Source organism: Apium graveolens, chromosome 9, assembly GCF_009905375.1.
Source record: "Apium graveolens cultivar Ventura chromosome 9, ASM990537v1, whole genome shotgun sequence".
In the NCBI taxonomy this organism is placed as follows: Eukaryota; Viridiplantae; Streptophyta; class Magnoliopsida; order Apiales; family Apiaceae; genus Apium; species Apium graveolens.
Window position 1 is genome coordinate 5,333,702 of NC_133655.1, and position 24,579 is coordinate 5,358,280.

At 35.6% G+C, this 24,579-nt stretch overlaps 1 protein-coding gene across 1 annotated transcript; it reads right to left on the reverse strand.

The window, feature by feature from the left end:
• Positions 1 to 8,458: 8,458 nt before the first annotated feature.
• LOC141684438 (scopoletin glucosyltransferase-like) lies at positions 8,459 to 10,510 on the reverse strand. The gene has a single exon (XM_074489424.1). It carries the CDS (start codon positions 10,074 to 10,076, stop codon positions 8,646 to 8,648), a length of 1,431 nt encoding a protein of 476 aa, XP_074345525.1. The 5' UTR covers positions 10,077 to 10,510; the 3' UTR covers positions 8,459 to 8,645.
• Between the last annotated feature and the right edge of the window lie 14,069 nt (positions 10,511 to 24,579).

A 24,579-nucleotide genomic window follows, 5' to 3' on the forward strand; every position in this document is an offset into this window, starting at 1 on the left:
AACCCATAAATTAAAACCCATAACCCATAATCACTACTTCTCTTCTTCTTCAGTTTATTTTCTTGCAATTAGGGTTCTTCCTTTTACCCTTCTTTCTACCATGTCCACTTCCAAAAGCTCCACAGCCTCGGCCCCATCTGTGAACAATTCATTTAACTCGTATAGAATCCATAAAAACAACTTCGGTGTCGATCATGGATATGATAATATTAAATGTAAGTGTGATATTGTATCACCCCTTGAAGAAGCTTGGAAAGAAGGTACTCAAGATCCGGATCGGAGGTTTTTTGGCTGCAAGAACTATAGGGATCCCTGCAAGAAGTGCAATTTTTTTTGTGGGCTGATCCACCCTACACTGACAGAGCCCGAGAAGTTATACATGGATTGAAGGAAAAATTGAAGATGAAAGATGTCGAATTGGCTAAAATCAAGCAAGAGTTGAGTTTCGTAGAAAGGAAAATGTTAGTAATTGATGAAGAGCGTATGGCAATGCAAAAAAAGATGGACGACGTAACAGAAATGGTGAAGGAAAAAGCTCATTTCAGAACGAAGAAGATGTTATGCTTTGTTATCTTAGTTTGTTTTGTGGTTATGTTCTTTAAGTAATGTTAATGATGTAATATTTATGTCAGAATTAGTGAATGTAATGTTATGGATGTTATTGTTTATGTTTTTATGAATGAAATGTTTATGTTTATGTGATAGTATAACATTGAGATGTTCGAAATAAACACAGTGCCAAAGTTATATATTAAGACCAGAAGATTAATCCATAGTGCGTACATAGAGTTATACTACATAAATAGTAGTTCAATGTCACAAATGACAAGAGTTTAAAGTACTCAAATGGTTCTAACTTTGGCATAAGTAATTCATCTACTTTTTTCTTGGGTGTGGCAGTCCTGCTACTCTCTTTCTTGGAGTTGATTTTTTCACTTGTCCCACTGCACTTCTTGGAGGTTTGTTGCTAACTGGTGGATTAGTCACAGTTGGAGTGGTCATGGGTGGAGTGCTAACAGGTGGAGTGTTGCCGGTGCTCATTTGTCCCATATGCTTCCTCAACCCCGGATTTGGCATCTACAATATAAATAAAAAATATATTAAACAAACCATTGATATAAACTTATGTTAAACATTTATCAACATAAACTGATGTAACTTACAAATTTCATAAAACTGCTGGTAGTTTCCTTAGGCTGTGATTTCTGGATTGAGGCCTCCAATTCATCGAGTCCTTGTGTTTGTTCCTGTTCTCTCAAGATCTCATCCATCATATCATTTTCACCTGTTGTTTCCTCTCTCCCCTGCCTCTCCAGTTCTTCCATAACTTCATCTTCTGCAGTTTGTTCATTCTTTGGGTGTGTTTGGTATTGCTGTTGCAGACAGCAACAGCAGCTTTTCGCTGAAAAGCAGTTAAAAAACTGTTTGGTAAAATTTAAAAGCTGCTTTTTTGAAAAGTGCTTTTGGCTTAAAAGCTGCTGTTAGAGAAAGCAAGTCCCCCCATGCTTTTAGAAAAAGCTGATTTTCAGCTGTTGCGGGAAGCAGATGCTGATTTCACCATCAAACCTTACCAAAAGCATCATTATTTTTAATTTTTTGCATCAAAACATATACGAATCAAAAAAATTACCAAACAGTCATCTGATTTTTACAACAGCACTTTTTCCAGCTGCACTTTTTCTAACAGCACAGCAATTTTTAACAGCAATCCCAAACAGAGCCTTTGTCTTCTTTCCCCTGTTCCTCTTCTTTGAATTCTCTGGGAACTTATCTTTATTTGGACATTTACCCCTTTTGTGGCCAGCTTCTCTGCACAGACCACAATGCATAACTCTACCCTCATAGATAACTCTTACCTTCTTACCACTGGACACAACACCCTCCCAACCCTCTCTCCTTCTCATCTTTTTGGGTCTGCCTTTTAGTTTTTTTTTAATTAGTGGAGGTAACACCAAGTCACCCTCCACATCTTCCCAAAAATCTTCCCCCCTTATCACATCCAAACAGTATGAATAAGTCTGCATATATGTTTCCTTTAACTAACATGAGTGAACATAATCAATGGGATTCTTTCTAGCCTCTTGAATTGCAGTAACACCATGACAACAGGGTATACCTAACAAATCCCGGACTCTACAAGAACAGGACCTTCTTTGCAGATTAACTGAACAAGATGTGCCCCTACCCTTTACAACATAAGTCTCCCTACCATCCCACAGAACAGTAAGCCCACATGATTCCTTAATTGCTTCATCTAAAATTTGTTTAGCTTTTGGAATAATAACAATATCTTGTCTTGACATTCTATCTCTTTTTTGATGAACTCTTGTCATAAGCATGTCATGGATCTCTATAAGCATATCAATAATAGGCATATATCTTGCTTTCAAAATCCATGAGTTAAAACACTCACTTATATTATTTTCAGTGGAATCAGTCAATGAGTGTGTCTTAAAGAAAGCCTTGGACCACATACCTGCTTCTAAGTCACTCATCTTCTCAAAAGCACCTTTAGAGGCTTGCTCAAGTGCCTTCATTGCTTTCTTATGGGCCTGGGGGTGAGTTGCTGTTGATGCTTCAAAAAATGCACTCATGACCAAATTACTTGGATGTTTGCTCTTCAAGTTGGCAGATAGGTGTCTGGTGCAAAATCTATGCTCCACTTGTGGTAACAATTCCCTGATTGCCTTGTCCAGCCCCTGACATATAAACAATACATGATTTAGATCAAGATGAAAATTAATTGAAAGTTGTACAAGTTAGAAAATAAGTACCTTTTGTTGGTCAGAAATGAGTGTCTTCCTGTGTCCATATTCAAGATCAAGATCAGTTATTAACAGCTCCAGAAACCACTTCCATGACTCATAGTTTTCACTTTCAACTACTGCCATTGCTACAGGGTAAATACAATTTTCTGCATCTCTCCCTACTGCAGAAAGCAATTGGCCACCAATCACTGTCTTCAAGAAGCACCCATCAAGGCCTATAACTGGTCTGCAAGAATTTTTCCATCCATTCTTCAAGGCTGAATAACACACATATATTCTTCTAAATCTGTTTGCATCTCCTTCTTGCAACCTTGTAGTAGAGATCTTAACTGTGTTGTCTTTGTTACTCCTTAAAACCTCACCTGCAAATTTCCTAATTTTGGCATAATATTCTTTCATTTTCTCCTCAATACCACAAAGAGCTTGCTTCCTGACTCTGGAGCATTTAGAATCACACACATCTACCTTGAGTACCCTTTTAAACTCTTCCTGCATCTCTCCAATTTTCCAGTTTGGATTTTTCCTAATTTTATCCCCATACAGATCTACAAGATACTTGGTAGTGACTAGCTTATTTTTATAATTCCACACACAGTTATGCTCATCTGTTATTGACTTTAAGTGCCACACATCCTTTTCTTTATTATAACTTACCCACATTCTAAAAGGACACCCATGTGCACACCCAACTTGGACCCTTTTTAAGTCATCATGTAGGAACTTGTAGGGTCTACCGTTAGCCATTGAACAGGACCTCACAGCTTGCTTAAAATCACTCTTACTACCAAATACCATCCCAGCTTTAAATTTAATATTGTTGGCAGATGTGTTAACATTAAAGACCCCATCTACACACTTCATTTTCTGTTTATCTGGGGGAGGGTTAGCAAAACAAAACTCTTCATCACTCTCCTCACTACTAGGATAAAAACCCTCATCTGATCCAGTAGAATCATCATATTCCATCCCTGACATTTCATGTAAATTAGCTTCCCTCTCCAATTCATCCATTTTTCTTTTTTCTTCTCTACAAGCTTTCCTAATTTCTACATACTCATCATCACTACATTTATAATTATCTATTTCTTCATCAGATTCAGGGGCAGGACTCACATGATACACATAAAGCACAATATTATAAGCACATTCCTTACTTAATTCAATCAATATTGGCTTACTTTCAGCATTCAGTACATAAATCTTCAATGCAGGAGTTCTAAAATAAAGGGAATCATACTCACCAACAACAGCACCAAATGTGGTCTTTAAATCATTAATACCAAGGTTTTCAAAGTCGATTTCCTTATAAACCTTTTTGACATTACTTGTGTAGGAGGAATACGGAACATGAACAAAATAACCTCCATAATAGACTGCCACATTGTACAAGTTTTTCCTATTAAATATAAACAAATTAAGAACCCTAATTGCAAATATGACCATATAAAATCATATATTCAAAGCAAGAATATTTAGCCCTAAACTGTAAAAAGTTCAGATATAACATTACTTACGTTGCTTCTTTATCGGTGGTCTGATTTGCATCTTCAAAATTTGATTCAGCTTCGTTATCCTTCTCTGTTTCATTGTTATCTCCATCAGATGCAAACAGGTAATCGGTATCATTGCTATCGATATCATCGACTGGTTGAGTTAAACGAACCTCAACACCCGATCGAGTTCGAACCATTCTTGTGATTAGGGTTTAGATCGTAAAGAGGGGGTTTAATTTTGGGATAAAGGGTTTTAATTTTGGGATAAAAGTTAAAAGGGTCGTGGGTTTTAATTGGGTCGGGTTTAATTTGTTGGGTGGTTTTAGGATTGGGCGGGTCAATTATCTGATGTGGCATCCGACTTGTACATATTTAACGGAGAACCGTCTATAGTCAACGAGATTTAACGTTCGTGAAATTTTTAACATGTGCCATAATTAAGTTGAACATTATTATTTCTTCAGTGACCTCATTGACAGCTTTTTGAGTTCGATAACCCAAGTGAAAGTTAGTGGTCACTTGAGTGACCAAAACGCCATTTAACCCTATTACTTATTATAGCAATTCCAATATAACTCTTAAAAGAGTGTCGAACTGTGACATGATGTCCAAATCCTTGGCTCTATATAAAGGTGATGAGAATGTCGATCAAAATTGTTAATTTCTGACATTAATTTTTGATAAGCTCTCATTCACTATGAGCTAAATGATTTATAAATAGTTTATAAGTTTAAAAAAATATATGTACATCTAATTTATAAATAACGTTTACGTGGACAACAAGACAACACTCCAGCTCGTCTTTCGTCACACGGTGATCCGATTAAAATCGAATGAAACAAATATTTTCAATTTAATTTTTAGCACCTACTATTCCTTCTATCCGTCTCAAAATAAATTTAGCATGTGTTTGATATTGTTGTTGATAACAATAATAACAACTTTTTGCCGAAAACAGTTAAAAAACTGTTTGGTAAAATTCAAAAATATTTTTCTGAAAAGTGCTTTTGGCCCAAAAATTGTTAGAGAAAGCTAAGTCACCATGTTTTTAGAAAAAAACGGTTTTTCAGCTTTTGCGGGAAACATATGCTGATTTCACCATCAAATCTTACCAAAAATATTATTATTTTAAATTTTTTGCATCAAAACATATACATATCAAAAAAATTACTAAACAGTCATCTGATTTTTACGACATCAATTTTTCTACCAACACGACAATTTTTAACAGTAATTTCAAACAGAGTCTTAATATATTCTGATAATTAATTTATATTTTAATAGTACTAGCTCACAATATAAATAATTGTGGGTGTATTTGTATGAGTTGATTAATGTAGTATAAATTTAGTAAATAGAAACCTCTCTTCGTGTGCAAAGACATTCATAATGGAGGGACAGTGATGGAGTTAGGGCAAGGTTGGTGAGGGATTAAACTGTTGCGCACTCATGTCATGCGGCATTAATTGCCACCTTTATAATTAAAAGCAAATAAATATTTTATAAAATTATTTTAATATAATATTTATTTCATGATAAAATTGACATAATATTGATTACTATATTAAAAATTATTTTTATCTTTCCAAAATTTTTAAAAAAAATATTTAAGGGTTGATTATATATATAAATATATTTTTCGATAATGTGTCTTTTTTATATTTTCAATTGCATATTGTACGTAATTATCAGTCAAATATTAGTTATTTTGACTACAAATACGAGCATTAATTTGAGACCGAGGAAATAATTCATATATAATAACATCGTTAGCGCAACACCGATAAACTAAGATCATAAACGTATTCAGAGTCAGATTCTATATAATACTAATAATAAAAATGCTAGAAATCTCAAAAAAATTATAAAAACTATACCAAAAGGTTTGGTAATTTACTAATTTTGCTTATAACAATAAAAAAGTACTCTCAAATTAAAATTTGTCAATTTCGCGTTATTTGGAAAAAATATTTGGACCGTTTTTAATCAGAATTGAACACAGATGCAGGTTTTAGAAGAACAAATTCTATAACAGGGGGAAACAAATTGAGGACTTGGATGAGCGTGGGCAGGTCAAGGAGCAAGTTATTGCGCCATAATGGCCTTCAATTCTGGTATGGTGGAGGCCCTACTTTGTTTATTCACTCTAGCCCCTAAATGGCCTTTGCAAGATTTTCTGAGATTCTGTGATATTAATTCAACATTTTTCCGAGCCCGATTGGATATGTAAAGTGATTAAGAGTTTATCTTCTGTCGTCCCAGAAATTGGGTTCAATCATTGCTCACCCGAGATTTATGAGAACAGATACTCATTTGTATAGGGTTATAAGCCATATTTGTAAAAAAAAAATCAACATTTCTCCCCGATCATATATCAAATACTCTATCCGTCCCAATTTACTTTTTCAGTTTGATTTTTACACGTATTTTGAGATACTTTGACCACATAGTTTTGTTATTTATTTTTAAAATTTAATTTTTTGTAAATAAAAATTTAATTATTAAACTTTTATTCACAAAATAATTTTTGAAAAATAATTAAGGAAATTATACTGTTAATGCACCTTAAATTACGCATAAAAGTCAAACTGGACAGATAGATTGGGACCGAGGGAGTATTACATTATTTATAACATTTTTTCGCGAATTACTTTTTATTTTGTTGACATCTTCTTCGTTTTTAAGGAAAATATTGAAGGCTCAAAATTTCATGATTAAATAAGATGGTTATACGAATATGTTCATTTATAAAAAAATTGACGAGTTTTTAACTTCGAAGAATTATGTTTAAAATAAAGTTGTAATTAAAATATTTGTTTACCTTTAAAGTTCTAATTAAAATTTTTGTTTATTTAAGATTTCAAAAACTCTAATTCTGCAATATAAATAAATAACCATATTTTCGGATAAGAATAAGTTTGAATTCTATTGTTATGAAAAAAGTCTCTTAATTGCCGACAAGTTACATTGGTTGAATTCTTTTCTCCATGGTTGATGCGTACGTAATTAATTAGCAAAAAAAGATCCTTAGATTACCGAATTATTAATTGTTGACAAATTCGTTCATTGGTTAAACTCTTTTCTCCTTGCAGTGATGCGTGCATAATTTAATTAACAAAAAAAACCTTGATTACCGGAATTTTGAAAATAGTTCTTCCTTCTTTTAAAGAAAAAAGACGTTAACATCATCGCTTTCTTAAAATGTGGAATCTACTTTAATCAAATTCAAGAAAGAAAGAAAATCAGCTTTAAATTGAGTAACTGGACGTAAAAGCCCATCTGGCTATTTCATTGTTTGAAGATCTGATAATAGGCCCGTTTGAGTTGGGCCGGCCTGTGCTCTAATTTGTTTAATCTTAGATCATCAATAAGCTTAGTCCGGGTACTTCTAAACCTTAGCCCAATTTGCTTCTTGCTCTAATTCCTTAACTCTTTACATCTTTTAGTCTCCCTTCCGAGCTGGAGGCGAAATGCAAATTTGTTAAGGACGCATCAAGAACTAAACCATCTCAAGATCATGAATATGAGTTGGTGTTTCATACTACGGAAGCACGGGTGCGGGGACACGGGAATTAAATACATTCAAAAAATAGACATTCAATATAAGGGAATACGACAAACGTTAAACAGTTTTTCTAGTTTTTCTAATGTGTGTCTAACAACAAACGTCACACAATAAACACTAACTCTCGTGAGTTTGGTGCATTTTGATTGGTATTCTAACCATAAATATCAGTGTTCTAAAAATCGGTAAACTCGGACCAGCACTCGAGTGAGTACTCGGAAATCGGAGGTGAATCGATTCGGATTTAAGCGAGTACTCGGATGCTGAAAACGAGTACTCGAAAATCGGCCGATTGCTCAAAATTTTGGATACGTTATTGAGTCGATCTGATTTTCGAGTTTTACAACATCGATAAATATTGATAGACCACCTGCATTTACAAAAATTCAACAAAAAAAACAAACATTAAAATATTAAAAACCCGCACTCTAATTAAATTCATCAGACTTAAGTCTAAGCAAATCCATATCATCATAGGCTCAAAGGGTCACATGAAAATAGTAAAACAAAGACATTATATTCGGAGTAGTTTTCAAATGCTCTGCAACTCTTATAGATAGTCCACATTATATTGCAAAACTTGCAGAAAATTTGGCATTCCTAATTGAACCTGTGTGCCACATTGGAAGAAAGATGACAATATTTTGTTTATATCCATACATCACATAATTTTTACACAGCCAGAGCCAGGACTCGACAGAGTATAATTGTGTTCACTTTGAAGATTTATTATTCTTAAATGAGACTAGTACAATTATCAAAATCCAAAGTAAAAACAAACTTAAGTAGCAAGCTATATTTCCTCTTGTTTAAATTTTATTATGAAGAAGGATATGAACTGAGTTCTTGGATCAAAGCATCTAAATCCAAGTAAGACGATCCGCCTTCTTCAACAGCTTTTTTCGCCATCTCTTTGAGTCCCTCGCATCTGTTTCTTCTCTCCTCGGCCTCTTCACCAACAATTATACTCCTCACAGCCGTCTCCACTGCAACTCTTTTTATGTTGCCTCCTGTCCCAATAACCCATTCCTTGGCACCAACAGCAACACCAATTTGGAGAACATCTGTGATCAACTTCTCATTATAAAATTGCTCAGCAAACAAAGGCCATGTGACCATTGGTACCCCTGCAGCTATGCCTTCAAGAGTTGAGTTCCAGCCACAGTGTGTCACAAAACCTCCTATAGCTTCGTGATCAAGAATCATCACTTGCGGTGCCCATCCTCTGATTATTAGGCCTTTTCCAATCATTCTTTCCTCAAATCCTTCTGGCATCCAGTCCTCGGTTTCTTTATCATTTGTCCCTTTCCTCACAACCCATATGAACTGTTGTTCAGAAGCTTCAAGTCCAATTGCAATCTCGTGTAACTGCTTACTTGGGAATTTGCCTACACTTCCAAAGCAAATGTATACAACTGAGTTCGGGCTTTTAGAATTCAACCATGTCAAGCATTCATCTTCAGTTATAGCTGCTTGCTTCCCTCTTTGTGCTTTTTCCTCTAAACTTCTATTGCATAATGAAAGTGGGCCTATATGCCATGCCCTCCTATTCAAAACATTCCGGTAATGATCAGCATAATCAGGTTCTAGCTCGTAAAAGCTGTTTACAATCACTCCATAGCTTTTTAACTCAGATTCTCTTGCCTCAGCTAGCATCTTTGTGAACTCTGTCTTTTCCTCTGTTCTATGATGAGGCGCGAGTTGGCTTAAACACAACTTCACTTTATGCGGAATGTTAGGCACAAAAAACTCATCCGAGTCATTTATTAAGTTCTTGAATGGCCTGTGCAGCCTCATCTGTCCTTCAGCACACGAAGCAAATAAGCCAGATCCATGAAAAACCAATCTTGGGATATTAAATTTGGCAGCGGAATCAGTAGCCCATGGGAATAATATATCTGCAACAAGGCAATTAGGACGAAATTCTTCCAGAAGTTGCTCAATTTGATCTTTGAGCATCCTTGTTGCAGCAAAGAAAACAGGGAGCATAGCAGGAGAAGGAATCTGATCAGCATTTTCACAATCTTCAGGCAAACCGTCTACTTTTGGAAACTCGAGAATTTTGATACTCATTTGAAATCCCAAATCATTACTCTTCTGTACTCCTTTAGCGTAACAAGGAGCATTTAGAGGCGTAGTGATGATCGTGGAGTGTACACCGCGAGAGGCAAATAACTTAGCCATGTCAAGTATTGGTATCATGTGACCATGAGCCATGGCCGGAAAAAAGAAGACGTGAAGATCAACCATTTTACGAGAAAATTCCTTTGTATTGCTTGTACTACAAACACGATGACAGGATATGTTACCAGAAGCAGAAGTGTTGAGGAATGAAAGTCTTGTAATGGCTACTTAAAAGAGTGTAGACTTTTATGTAACGCACCTTCATGTACGTTATCACAAACGTCATACTATTCGTGCTTAATTATCTTATCAAAATCTGCAATCCTGCGTGGACCATCTCCGACCCCTTAGAGCTACTACATTGGTTGTTTTCCGTGAGTGATGCCAAGTTTGTCACATTATGTAAAATATTGTATTATCATTGGGACAGAAATGAAGTTAGCACCGGGATGTCGACTTTTGACAACCCAAGTTGACACCGAATGTCATCTCACTTGACATCCTAATGACATCCCTACAACTCGGGTAAAAGGTTAGCAAGGGCGCCAACTCAAGTAATACAAGAGTTATGCTATTTTTTAAGAAAAAACACGTTTCACTAATATTCCAGCACTTGGTGAACTATACAAGTAGGGCATGCAATAATGGGCAAGTTCTTGGTCATTGAAACTTGACCACTCAAGTTTCTTATCTCTTAAACTTGAATGGTTTAGGTTAGGTTTAAATTTATTCTTTTTGAAGAGAAATTGATATTTGCGACTTACTTGTACACGGGGTTGACCAGTTAATGCTTCTGGTGCTTCATATTAACCTAATACATCTACTACGTCTACGGATATTCCCTGGGCATTTGTAACTTGTGGCTGATGCCTCTCATTCTTTCCCATCTCTTGACTTCTCACCATCCTCCTGGTTTAGAGCATCTTTCCTGACTGTTTCTGCCGTATCTTGATTGATTTCATGTTAAGCTTTCCAAGCTTAGGGTGTGTTTCGTATTGCTGTTGCGACAACAACAACAGTTTTTCGCTGAAAAGAAGTGAAAAAACTGTTTGGTAAAATTTAAAAGTTATTTTTCGGAAAAGTGTTTTCTGCCTAAAAGCTGATGTTAGAAAATAGTGTTTTTCAGCTGTTGCGGGAAATATTTTACCATCAAACCTTACCAAAAATATCATTATTTTTAATTTTATACATCAAAATATATACGTATCCAGTAAAAATTACCAAACAGTCAATCTGATTTTTACAACAGTTTTTTCAGCAGCACTTTTTCTAACAACACAGTAATTTTTAACATTAATCTCAAACAGAGCCTTAGCCTCCACAGTTGCCATTAGTTGGCCCAGTATTCCTCGAACTGCACTATCTAGAATGTCGTATTTGACAAATATACCTTAAAACACCTTATTTCATGTATTTCATGTTTCATACAAGATTGCACTGTATTTTTTAAACCGTTTTCCGCTAAGTTAGGTATTTTTGAAAATATTTTCAGCAAGTCAATATTTAGCCAGATCAATTATTCGATTATCAGGGAGTGTACGTGGAGGGAGGCAAATAACTTAGCCATGTCAAATATTGGTATCACCTGACCAATGACTATGAGCCATAAGACGAAAAACGCTGAAGCTCAAGAATTTTGATAATTCTGGTATATTACTTGTTAAGGGAGAATTTCGTAAGTGTTGTGGAGGTTGTGTTAGGGGAACACACATAATTATAAAATCAAACAAACAATGTAAAACACACATTTAATATATGACGCGGAAAAACCCACGTCCCAACTTGTATTATTAATCAAAACAATTATCAATAATACAGTCAATCTCCCCAAACGGTATTCATTCAAGCGATACTTAAGTCAAACAATACTCAAGCATACATCAAAACAATAACATGATTATGCATCACAAACTTAGCCAACAAGACATACCTAATCTGATTACAATAATAATTGTCTATCCATACAATTATTACTCATTCCCATTATAATAATAATTGTCAATACATATAATTATTACCCAACTCAATTATGATAATAATTATCTACCCATACAATTATTACCCAATCCAATTATGTTTTCTATCATCAAGCCCATACTAACTATTGGGTTTAACCCCAACAATTCTCCCCTTCAACCCAATATGATTTCATGCGCAACCGAATTAACGGTCACCATCAAGCCATCGACGTCGATCCGCCAATACCTCCCCTCGAACAATAACCCCTCCTTCTAGTACAAAAAGATTTCTCTTATCTTTTCGACCTTTGAGTATCTCTAAATCTCCTTTAGTGACTTTCAACATACTGTTTTTCATCATAACTGTATATCCCAAATCAACTAATTTACCCAATGAAATTAGATTTCGATTTAACTCCGGTATGTATCTTACTTGAGTTAACTTCTGAACATGACCGTTGTGACGTTTCATTGTTACCTCACCAATGCCAGCAACATTTACCGTTTTACCGTTCGGTAAAGTCATAATCTTTCCCTCACACTTTTTGTAGGACGAGAACCACTCCCTTCTACCACATATGTGATGAGAACATCCCGAGTCAAACACCCATTCTTCTTTTGATCACTTCTCCTCTTGAACCAAAAGAAAATCTTCATCAGTTTCTACAAGCGAAACACTACCCCTTCGATTTTTCTTCAACTCTCTCAAGTCTTCTCTTGCCTTTGGACACATAAATTGTATATGACCCAATTCTTCACAATAAAAACACCTGCTATTAGGGTTATGTTTCTTAGCATACTTCTTTTCCGTGTCACGCGCACGTACCACGAATGCACTTCCACCAGATGTGTCACTCGATTCTTGTTTCATCAATCTTTCGGCCTCCAGAAGAACAACAATAGTTTCATCCAAATCTAACTTCGTTTTCCCAACCAATAAAGAAGTCATCACAGTATTATACTTCTTCGGTAGAGACACTAGTAGTAGAACAACTTTGTCCTCATCCTTCAATTTTTCATCCAAATTATTCAGCTGGTTGATTAAGCCATTAAAACGATTCAGATGATCTCTTAAATCTCCGTCTTCTTCCATCTTGAGCCCGAACAAATCTTTATTGAGAAACAGCTTATTGGCCAAAGACTTTGAGTGATAAGTCTTCGTTAACTTCTCCCACAAATTTTTGGGATTGTCCTCTTCAAGAACATCATACTTGATTTCCGGTGCAAGGGCCAACCGGATCGTTGATGCCGCACGTAACTTCATGTCTCCCCACTTTGTATCATCAACTTCAGTAGGCTTCTTCCCTCCGAGAGTCGCATATAACCCTCATTGAATTAACAGATCTTTTACCGTGCTTTACCACAAGGTAAAATTATTTCTTTCATTAAACAATTCAATCTCAAATCCCCTAACCTTCTCCATCGTGAACCTTAAGAAAGAATAGGATTTTATTCTCTGTTAAGGGTCAACTCATGTCTTATACAAGTGCCTACGTACCCTATTTATAGGGATCAACTCTCATGTAGTTCTTGGGGAACAAGTCACATAGGTTAGGGTTAGGAATCTTTGACCCGTACTACCCAAGCCCATGATAAAGTCAGGCCTTCGGCCAATAGTCAAGTAAATCTCGACCGGATCCATACGCTTCCTACAATCTCGCGGCATCTCCGTATTTCTTCCCATGATTTCAGGAATATCCCGTGTCAGCCCCGAAATTTACGAGCAACTCAGTCATATATGAGTCATTTTTCATGTTACACACAAAGTCTTCTAACGCGGGCCGACCTGGTTGCCTCGGCCCGTACCGCCTTTGATCTAAATCAATAAATAAGATGTTTCCTTTATTTTCCACAAGATGTGAGCTCTGTAGGATTTAATCTATCACGGAAGCATGGTAAAATAATTTTCATGATATAAAATCCATATAATACGCATACAGATCATGAATTAAATCGAGGGATCGTTTCCAACTTTTAAAAGCGATCCAAGAATCACGAGCGGAGGTCCCTTGCAGCTGCTCCTCAAGTATGAAGCACTCCACCGGTATCCACCAAGAAATCGATGTAATGGAGGAGGAGGAGGTGGAGAGAATTAGGGTTTTGTAATTTTTTAGGTTGAGGCAAAATAAGGGTTTATAATAGTATATTTATAGGCAAAATTTTCAGCTGAAAATTTTCCCATAAAATATTATTATTATTAACCCTTTATTTTTATTAACCTATTAATTAATAATTAAAACACCTTTTAATTATTAATCCTTTTTCTAAACACTTTAGAAATAATTCTCTCACTTTATTTAATTTCCAAAATTTAATTCTTAATTAATAATATTAAGAACTTTTCCTAATTAATTTATAATTAATTAAATCCCATTTAATCAATTATTAAATTTGCTAATTAATTATTTATTTCATAAATAAATAATTATCAGCCATTATTAATTAATTCCTCCACCATTAAATCATTCTCTTTTATAGTGTGACCCTGTAGGTTCAGTATTAAGCCAGTAGTAGAAATAAATAATAATAAAACTATTTTATCATTATTTATATAAATTTTCTAATTCATTAAATACGATTAATTAATTAATTAATCATATTTATTCTACATCGTGAGGGATACTTCTCAGCATATCGCGACTATCCGGATAATACGAATTCACTGCTTAGAATACCAAGAACCTATTCAGTGAATAGTTACCGTACAATTAATTCCTTCTACCCTGCAATGTCATGATTAAATATAAGGCATGGAACTCGTGTCAAGCCTATCTTATTTAATCATTTATTTTGCCATTTACTATGCTCAATTCTATTTAATGTAAATTAGAAACTCCTTCCTAATTTCATTCACTCTGGCCAGAGATTCCTGAACTAGCATAAGTGGATCAACATTGAACATTCTCCTCCTTCACTGGAAGGGGTAGATCCTTTATTGATCATACACTATCTTCGTGTACAAATTCCTATACCCAGTAGAGCCCTTATAATTGTCCCTGGAGACTAAGAACTAAACCAAAGCATAGTTCAGTGTACACAAGATGACTATGATGACCTCAAGTCTAAGGATACTTATACAACTATCACTATGTGAACAACTGCTGACACGTGAGTGAACTCCATCAAGTTGTTCAGCTGTGTGAGTCATGTTCAGTGAACTTATTCTATAATAAGCACCTGCATACTAGCTATAGTATCACCACACAAATGTCTATGAGAACAGACATCCTTCATAATGAAGCAAGAATAGTATGTACCGATCTTTGTGAATTATTAATTACCAGTTAGTAATCCTACGATCAAGAACTATTTAAGTTTAGAGTTATCATCTTTTAGGTCTCATTATTATGATCTCATCACAATCCATAAAAATCTTTACTCTAAAATGTGGTATATCTTATTTAAACACTTAAAATAGATAGAGTCCGCAATAAAAACAAAACAAGTCTTTTATTAATATCAATGAAATCAAAACAAATTACATAAAAGTTATTCCTAAATCCTCATACATAATTGGACTTAGGACACAGGTCTTTCAATCTCCCACTTGTACTAAAGCCAATCACTCTAGTATCTAATACCCATTTTGTCTTTATGATGATCAAAGTGACTTTGAGAAAGTGGCTTTGTTAAAGGGTCTGCTATGTTGTTATGTGTGTCAACTCTCTCGACGTTGACATCTCCTCTTTCAACAATCTCCCTAATCAGATGAAAGCGCCGCAGGACATGTTTGGAATTTTTATGAGACCTAGGTTCCTTAGCTTGTGCTATTGCTGCGTTGTTATCACAATACAACACAATAGGCTCTTCAACGCTAGGAACAACTCCCAACTCAGAAACAAATTTCCTCATCCAAACGGCTTCTTTTGCAGCCTCACTTGCAGCTATATATTCTGCTTCCGCTGTGGAGTCAGCCGTTGTAGACTGTTTGGAACTCTTCCAACTAATCGCACCACCATTCAGAGTAAACACGTACCCTGAAATGGATTTACTATCACTTTCTGATTGAAAACTAGAGTCAGTATAACCCTCTATTTTCAACTCAGATTCATCACCAAAAACAAGAAAAATGTCCTGAGTCCTTCGTAAGTACTTAAGGATGTTTTTCACTACTTTCCAGTGGTCTTCACCTGGATTGGACTGATATCTGCTCGTCACACTAATTGAATAAGCAACATCAGGCCTTGTACACAACATCGCATACATGATAGATCCTATTGCTAAAGCATAAGGAATCTTACTCATACGCTCTCTTTCCTCAGGTGTCTTAGGAGACATTTTTTCGGAAAGGGACACTCCATGGCTCATCGGTATGAGACCGCTTTTGGAGTTTTCCATGCTAAACCTTTTAAGCACTTTCTGGATGTATGTACCCTGGGTAAGACCTATCATTCTTCTAGATCTATCTCTATAGATCTTCATACCGAGAATGTAAAAATGCTTCTCCCAAGTCCTTCATGGTGAAGTTCTTTGATAGCCATACTTTGACTGATTGCAGCATCGGTATATCATTTCCTATAAGAAGTATGTCATCTACATACAATACCAGAAATGTTACCGCGCTCCCACTAACCTTCTTGTAGACACATGGTTCATCTATGTTTTTGATAAAACCAAACTCTTTGATTGTCTCATCAAAACGGATGTTCCATCTACGAGAAGCTTGCCTTAAACCATATATGGTTCGCAGCAGCTTACATACTAGGTGTTCTTTTCCCTTGAAAAGAAAACCCTCTGGATGTGTCATATACACTTCCTCCTCAAGTTCCCCATTGAGGAAGGCCGTTTTCACGTCCATTTTCCAGACCTCATAGTCGTAGTAAGCAACAATCGCAAGCAAAATCCGAATTGATTTTAACAGGGCTACAGGCGAAAAAGTTTCATCAAAGTCAATCCCTTGCCTTTGTTTGAATCCTTTTGCCACGAGCCTGGCCTTATAGGTCTCCACCTGACCATCTGCTCCAATCTTTCTTTTGTATACCCACTTACACCCAATAGGCTTAACACCTTCAGGCGCCTCAACCAGAGTCCATACTTGGTTGGTATACATAGATTCCATTTTGAATTTCATGGCACTATGCCATTTCTCTGAGTCAACACTACTCATAGCCTCATTATAGGTCACAGGGTCGTCATCATCAATGATTGACAACTCATTGTCATTCTCAATGACAAGGCCATAATACCTCTCAGGTTGGCGATACACTCTCCCTGTCCTACGAATGGGCTGTTCCACAGAAGGTTGTTTAGTCTGAACAGGTGTTTCCGCTTGATCCGTAGTAGTTTGTGCTTCTTGAACTTCATCAAGTTCAATTTTGCTCCCACTATTTCCTTCAAGGATAAACTGCTTTTCCAAGAAGGTAGCATGTCTGGAGACAAACACCCGATGATCGGTGTAAAAGTAATACCCTAAATTCTCTTTAGGATATCCCACAAAATTACATTTTACAAATCGAGATTCCAGCTTATCTGGGTCAACTTTCTTGACATAAGCTGGACATCCCCAAATCTTAACGTGTTTAAGACTCGGTTTCCTTTCTTTCCATATCTCATATGGAGTTTGAGGAACAGATTTGGAAGGCACCTTATTCAGTAAATATGTTGAGGTTTCCAATGCATAACCCCATAGGAATACTAGAAGATTCGCATAGCTCATCATGGACCGAACCATGTCTAACAAAGTTCGATTTCTCCTTTCAGATACCCCATTCAACTGTAGAGTATATGGAGGAGTCCACTGGGAGACTATACCATTTTCTTTGAGATAATCTAGAAACTCTCCATTCAAGTATTCACCACCTCGATCTGATCGAAGAGTTATAATACTATGTTTGGTTTGTTTCTCCACTTCATGTTTATATTATTTGAACTTTTCAAAGGCTTCAGACTTGTGTTTCATCAAATACACATATCAGAATCTAGATTTATCATCTATGAAAGTAATGAAGTATGAAAATCCACCCATGGCTTGCGTAGACATTGGTCCACATACATCTGTGTGTACCAATCCTAGCAAATCTGCAGCCCTCTCTCCATGTCCACTAAATGGAGATTTGGTCATTTTACCCAATAGACAAGACTCGCATGTAGGATATGATTCAAAATCAAAGGGGTCAAGTAACCCTTCCTTATGCAACGTCCGCAGTCTATTTTCACTAATATGACCTAGCCTACAGTGCCATAAATAGGTCAGATTTTCATCATCTTGTTTTCTTTTATTAGTTTGTTCAATCTGAAGTAAATCATGCTTTACGTCACATACATACAGACCATTATTTAAAATACCACGTCCATAAAAAACATTATCTCTAAGAATAGAACATTCACTATTCTTAATAATAAATGAAAAACCATCCAAATCTAACATAGGAATAGAAACAATATTCCTCACAATAGAGGGAACGTAATAACAATTATTCAAAATAATAGTCTTGCCCGTAGGCATATGTAAACTAAATGATCCTACAGATATGGCCGCAACCCTTGCTCCATTGCCCATACGTAGAATCACCTCATCTTTTTCAAGAGTCCTACTTCCCTTTAGTCCTTGCAACGAATTACAAATATGAGAACCACAGGCGGTATCTAATACCCAAGTAGAAATTTGACCTAGTGACATATTAACTTCGATCATGAACATGCCTGAATCAGAAGCGGTAGTCCCACTACCCTTCTTCTTCTTCTTCAATTCTGCAAGGTAAACCATGCAGTTCCTCTTCCAGTGCCCCACCTTGTTACAGTGAAAGCAAACAGCTTTGCTCTTGGGGTCATCAGCTTTTGGTGGAACCGGCTTTTTCTCACCTATTTTTTTCTTCTTGGAAGGGTTCTTCTTCCTTTTCTTAGGATTGGAACCTTCACCAATTAGAAGAACATAACTCTTCTTAGGGGGAAAATTCGATTCCGCAGTCTTCAACATGTTGTGGAGTTCAGGCAGGCTGACATCCAACTTATTCATGTGAAAGTTCACAACAAACTGCGATAACGAACTCAAAAGTGATTGCAAGACCAAGTCTTGGCTCAGCTCCCCATCCATGGCAAAACCAAGTTGTCCAAGTTGTTAAATTAAATTGATCATCTTAAGTACATGGTCATTCACAGATGATCCCTCAGACATCCTACAACCGAACAGCTCCTTCGATATCTCATATCGAGCTGTCCTCCCTGCCACATCATACAACTCTTGTAGATACATAAGGATAGTGTGAGCATCCATATGCTCATGTTGCTTCTGTAGCTCAATATTCATGGAAGCTAGCATGATGCATTGAGCAATATTTGTATCATCTATCGACTTACGATACACAACATGTTCATCATTATGTGCATCGCTAGCAGGTTCGGTAGGCTTAGGTGAGTCAAACACATATTCCAGCTTCTCAACCCTGAGAACAATTCTCAAGTTTCGAAGCCAGTCAGCAAAATTAGGACCAGTCAACTTGTGAGCATCTAGTATGCTCCGGAGTGATAGTGCAGAAGACATAACGTATATAGTAAATCTGTAAATGATGAACACATAACAACACTTAGAAAATATTCAAATTCATTTCAAAACACTATATGAATCAGGTCTTTATTCATAAGTGGCTCTCACTAGTTTATCTAATTTATACAACCCCGAAGTGAAAATTAAGCATTCATAATGCTAGTAGGAATAGGGATCCTACATTCCATCACACAACCTCGGTTGTAGCACGAAACGTCATGTGATGTTCAATAGGCAGACAACTCTTGTCAATTACATCTTATGTTATTCCCTAATATAACTTTATCCTCTTGAATAATTGAGTCACGGCTGTAGCACGACAAACTCAATATTCTAAGTCAAGTCTAACCCAATATTTCGTATAATTGAATCAGTCTCCAACAGCCCACGGCTGTAGCACGTAACGACCTTTAGATTCTAATTCAATGTACACATCTCTATGTAATAGACAAGTATTTCTTATTTCGAAATCAAAGCCCTCGGCTGTAGCACGAAACGACAATGATTTAAAAATAAGAACCACTTTCTATCATGTTGGAAGGCTATGACCGACACAAGCCCGTTGTGTCATTGGCCAATTACTACTTGATATTATTTAATTTTAGAGGGATTATATTACGTTACAATCATAATCATATTATAAAGAGATTCTTCCTTTTAAATTAAATATTTCAAATCAATAATCGATAATCAGATAATTCCCAGATCGGGTGGAGCATTATCAAGAGGCGTCACTTAATAACCCTTTCTTACAGATAGAAATCTGTTGTTGACAGAATCATCCTTTCTCTCAATATTGAAAATTCATATTTAATTACGTGTTTTATAAACATAAGAATCTCATGATTGTATTCATAATATTATTGTTAAGGCAAGAAACGATTTTTATTCTAGATATTCTAGAGCACGCCTTATATTGATTTAAGTTCACCTAAATCAATCATCGCATGGTAAATATAGGCATATATCTCATATACAAAAATAAATAAACAAGTAAACATGCAAGCAATTATCATGTCACACATTGATATAATGATGTATGAATTTATTATAGCATTTAAAAGCAATTAAAACTATTAAAACATGCTTTAAAACACTTTCGAGAATATAAACAGTTCAAAACTTTTATATAAAAATATTTGATCACTCCATTAGATCCGTCTCGGAAAAACGAATCCAACGATATATTGCACGCCCAAAACGGAGTTACGAAACTCCCAGAAAATCAAATTTAATATGGACAATCGGGATGTAACGCATTACAGGAACACGTTACAAGGGCTGTAACGCATTCCGGTAATGCGTTACAACACATTTGAGCCTTTAATGCGTGTAACGCATTCCGTAAATGCGCGACACAGTGTTACACATTCATGGAATGTGCAACCCCCTTTCCCAGCAACTGCGCTTCACGCGCTAAGCACAGCAGATCGTTAAAAATATTTTTTTTGTTGTTGTTTGAGCAGCCGTCGCCGCCGTACTTTGCACCGAACTCCGTGCAACCATCAATCTCAGTACAGCAGAATTATTCTTTAATATACAACATGTGAGTAATATACATATATACTAACAGATTAAATATATATGTATATTTAATTCTGAATTTAATTAAAACAACTTCAAAAAATTATAATAATTAATCCATTCATCATAAAATTATGAAAAAAATACCCAGACGATCTACAACACTTGTAGAACCCAGATCTAAAGTCAAAATAATTCTGAGAAACAATTTCTAATCAGTCATAATTAATCCATGATATAACTTGCAAAAATCATAATTAATTCATACAAGCACATAAAATTCTGAAATTTTTATCACAGATCTATATACATACAACCTATGCTCTGATACCATTGTAGGATTTTATCTATCACGGAAGCATTGTAAAACAATTTTCATGATATAAAATCCATATAATACGCATACAAATCATGAATTAAATCGAGGGATCGTTTCTAACCTTTAAAAGCGATCCAAGAATCACGAGCGGAGGTCCCTTGCAGCTGCTCCTCAAGTGTGAAACACTCCACCGGTATTTACCAAGAAATCTATGTAATGGAGGAGGAGGAGGTGGAGAGAATTAGAGTTTTGTAATTATTTAGGTTGAAGCAAAATAAGGGTTTATAATAGTATATTTATAGGCAAAATTTTCAGCTGAAATTTTTTCCATAAAATATCATTATTATTAACCCTTTATTTTTATTAACCTATTAATTAATAATTAAAACACCTTTTAATTATTAATCCTTTTTCTAAACACTTTAGAAATAATTCTCTCACTTTATTTAATTTCCAAAATTAAATTCTTAATTAATAATATTAAGAACTTTTCTTAATTAATTTATAATTAATTAAATCCCATTTAATCAATTATTAAATTTGCTAATTAATTATTTATTTCATAAATAAATAATTATCAGCCATTATTAATTAATTACTCCACCATTAAATCATTCTCCTTTATGGTGTGACCCTGTAGGTTCAAAATTAAGCCGGTAGTAGAAATAAATAATAATAAAACTATTTTATCATTATTTATATAAATTCTCTAATTCATTAAATACGATTAATTAATAAATTAATCATATTTATTCTACATCGTGAGGGATACTTCTCAGCATATCGCAACTATCCGGATAATACGAATTCACTCCTTAGAATACCAAGAACCTATTCAGTGAATAGTTACCGTACAATTAATTCCTTCTACCCTGCAATGTCATGATTAAATATAAGGCATGGAACTCGTGTTAAGCCTATCTTATTTAATCATTTATTTTGCCATTTACTATGCTCAGTTCTATTTAATGTAAATTAGAAACTCCTTTCTAATTTCATTCACTCTGGCCAGAGATTCCTGAACTAGCATAAGTGGATCAGCATTGAACATTCTCTTCCTTCACTGGAAGGGGTAGATCCTTTATTGATCATACACTATCTTCGTGTACAAATTACTATACCCAGTAGAGCCCTTATAATTGTCCCTGGAGACTAAGAACTAAACCAAAGCATAGTTCAGTGTACACAAGATGACTATGATGACCTCAAGTCTAAGGATACTTGTACAACTATCACTATGTGAACAACTGCTGACACGTGAGTGAACTCCATCAGTTATTCAGCTGTGTGAGTCATGTTCAGTGAACTTATTCTATAATAAGCACCTACATACTAGCTATAGTGTCACCACACAAATGTCTATGAGAACAGACATCCTTCATAATGAAGCAAGCATAGTATGTACCGATCTTTGTGGATTATTAATTACCAGTTAGTAATTCTACGACCAGGAACTATTTAAGTTTAGAGTTATCATCTTTTTGGTCTCATTATTATGATCTCATCACAATCCATAAAAAGCTTTACTCTAAACTGTGGTATATCTTATTTAAACACTTAAAATAGATAGAACCCGCAATAAAAATAAAACAAGTCTTTTATTAATATCAATGAAATCAAAACAGATTACATAAAAGTTATTCCTAAATCCTCATACATGATTGGACTTAGGACACATCTCTTTCAAGCTCATGGGCCCATCTCGCATATGAGCACATGAGCTCAGCTCTCTTATGAGCACCTGAGACCAGCTCGCATATGGATCTGTTTAGGGCCCATGACCGAAAGCGGACATAACATTGCTAAAATTATATAAATAAAATGACAGGAAAATGAGAACGTTGCTACAAAGTAGACGTGTGGGGAATGAATGATTGAAATGTGTACTATAATGCTACGTTTGGTTGGGATGAATGCAATGACTGAAATGAAAAAAAATTAATAAAATGGAGGGAAAATTTGAAAGAAAATAAGATTGTTAGACATCAATATTAATGACAATATGGTCAGAAATGCACTCTTTATTCACCCTTATCTTCTTTAGGACACTAGTCATCCGTATTTTATATTGATTTTCATAAAAGTAATCTTCTTTAGAACACTCGTCATCCGTATTTTAAATTGATTTTCATAAAAGTAATCTTCTTTAGGACACTAGTCATCCGTATTTTATACTGATTTTCATAAAAGTATTCAAGCTCTCCGTTCTCAAAAAAGTTGCTGGCTTTTGTTTCCGCCATTTAAAAATATGGATCATGTCAACTATTTACCGTTAACTACTGATTGTATAAGCGTAAATAACATATTTCTAGTTCTACTTTGCACTGATTTTTCAAAAAGGAGTCCCACTTTCACGTATCTATGATGCGATGTCTGTGCCAGTGGCTGTAGCGCTCTCCGGTCACCTACTGCTTGGACATGACAGCCATTAATATTTAAACCCTTGGGGGCTGAAAAGAATCTTGTTCAGTCAAATGCTTCAGCAGGTGGTATTGGTAGTCTTTCCGGGCCTTAGAGCAACTGCAATCCTTTTTGCCAAGTTTTCATTTTTTTGGCCCCAACGACTTGCCACCTAAACAAAAGTTGTCTGCTATCACAGTTGGTCAATCTCACTCCAACGCTATTACCTGAATTCCTAATTTAAAATTATAGTTTTCTATGTTTGGGCTCCACTGATGGACAATTTTATAGTATAGCAAGTGTTAAAAAAGATTAGGTTTTGTGTTGAGATACGAGCTACTGCAGGTGGACAATGGCCACCAAAGAGGACATGTGACCGATTTTTCTATCTAAAGAGGACATGTGACCGATTTTTCTATTTCCTCCAATGCTGATGGCCAAGTTATACACGCCCAGGTCCATGTTTATGACCCATGTTTATCTGCCCTAGATGGGAAGTGGGCAACAAATTTTTTGCCACTAGAGTTGCTCTTAGAGCAAGTGCACCGTGCTGCCCAACTCGCCAGGTGGAAGAGAGAGAGAGACAAGCTGGGCAACTACACACGCGCCGTAGAGGAAAGAAAATCTTGGGCAAGCCATGTTAGAGCAGCTGCAATGCTCTTGGCCAAGTTTTCATTTTTTTGGCCCACCGACTTGCCACCTAAATAAAAGTTATCTGTTATCACAGTTGGTCAATCTAATTCCAACGTATTGCCCGAATTCCTAATTTAAAATTATAATTATCTATGTTTGGGTTCCCTGATGGACAATTTTATAATATAACAAGTATTAAAAAAGATTAGGTGTTGTGTTGAGATATGAGCCATAGCAGGTGGGCAATGGCCACCAAAGAGGACATGTGACCCGTTTTTTCAATCTCCTCCAATGCTGCTGGCCAAGTTTTAC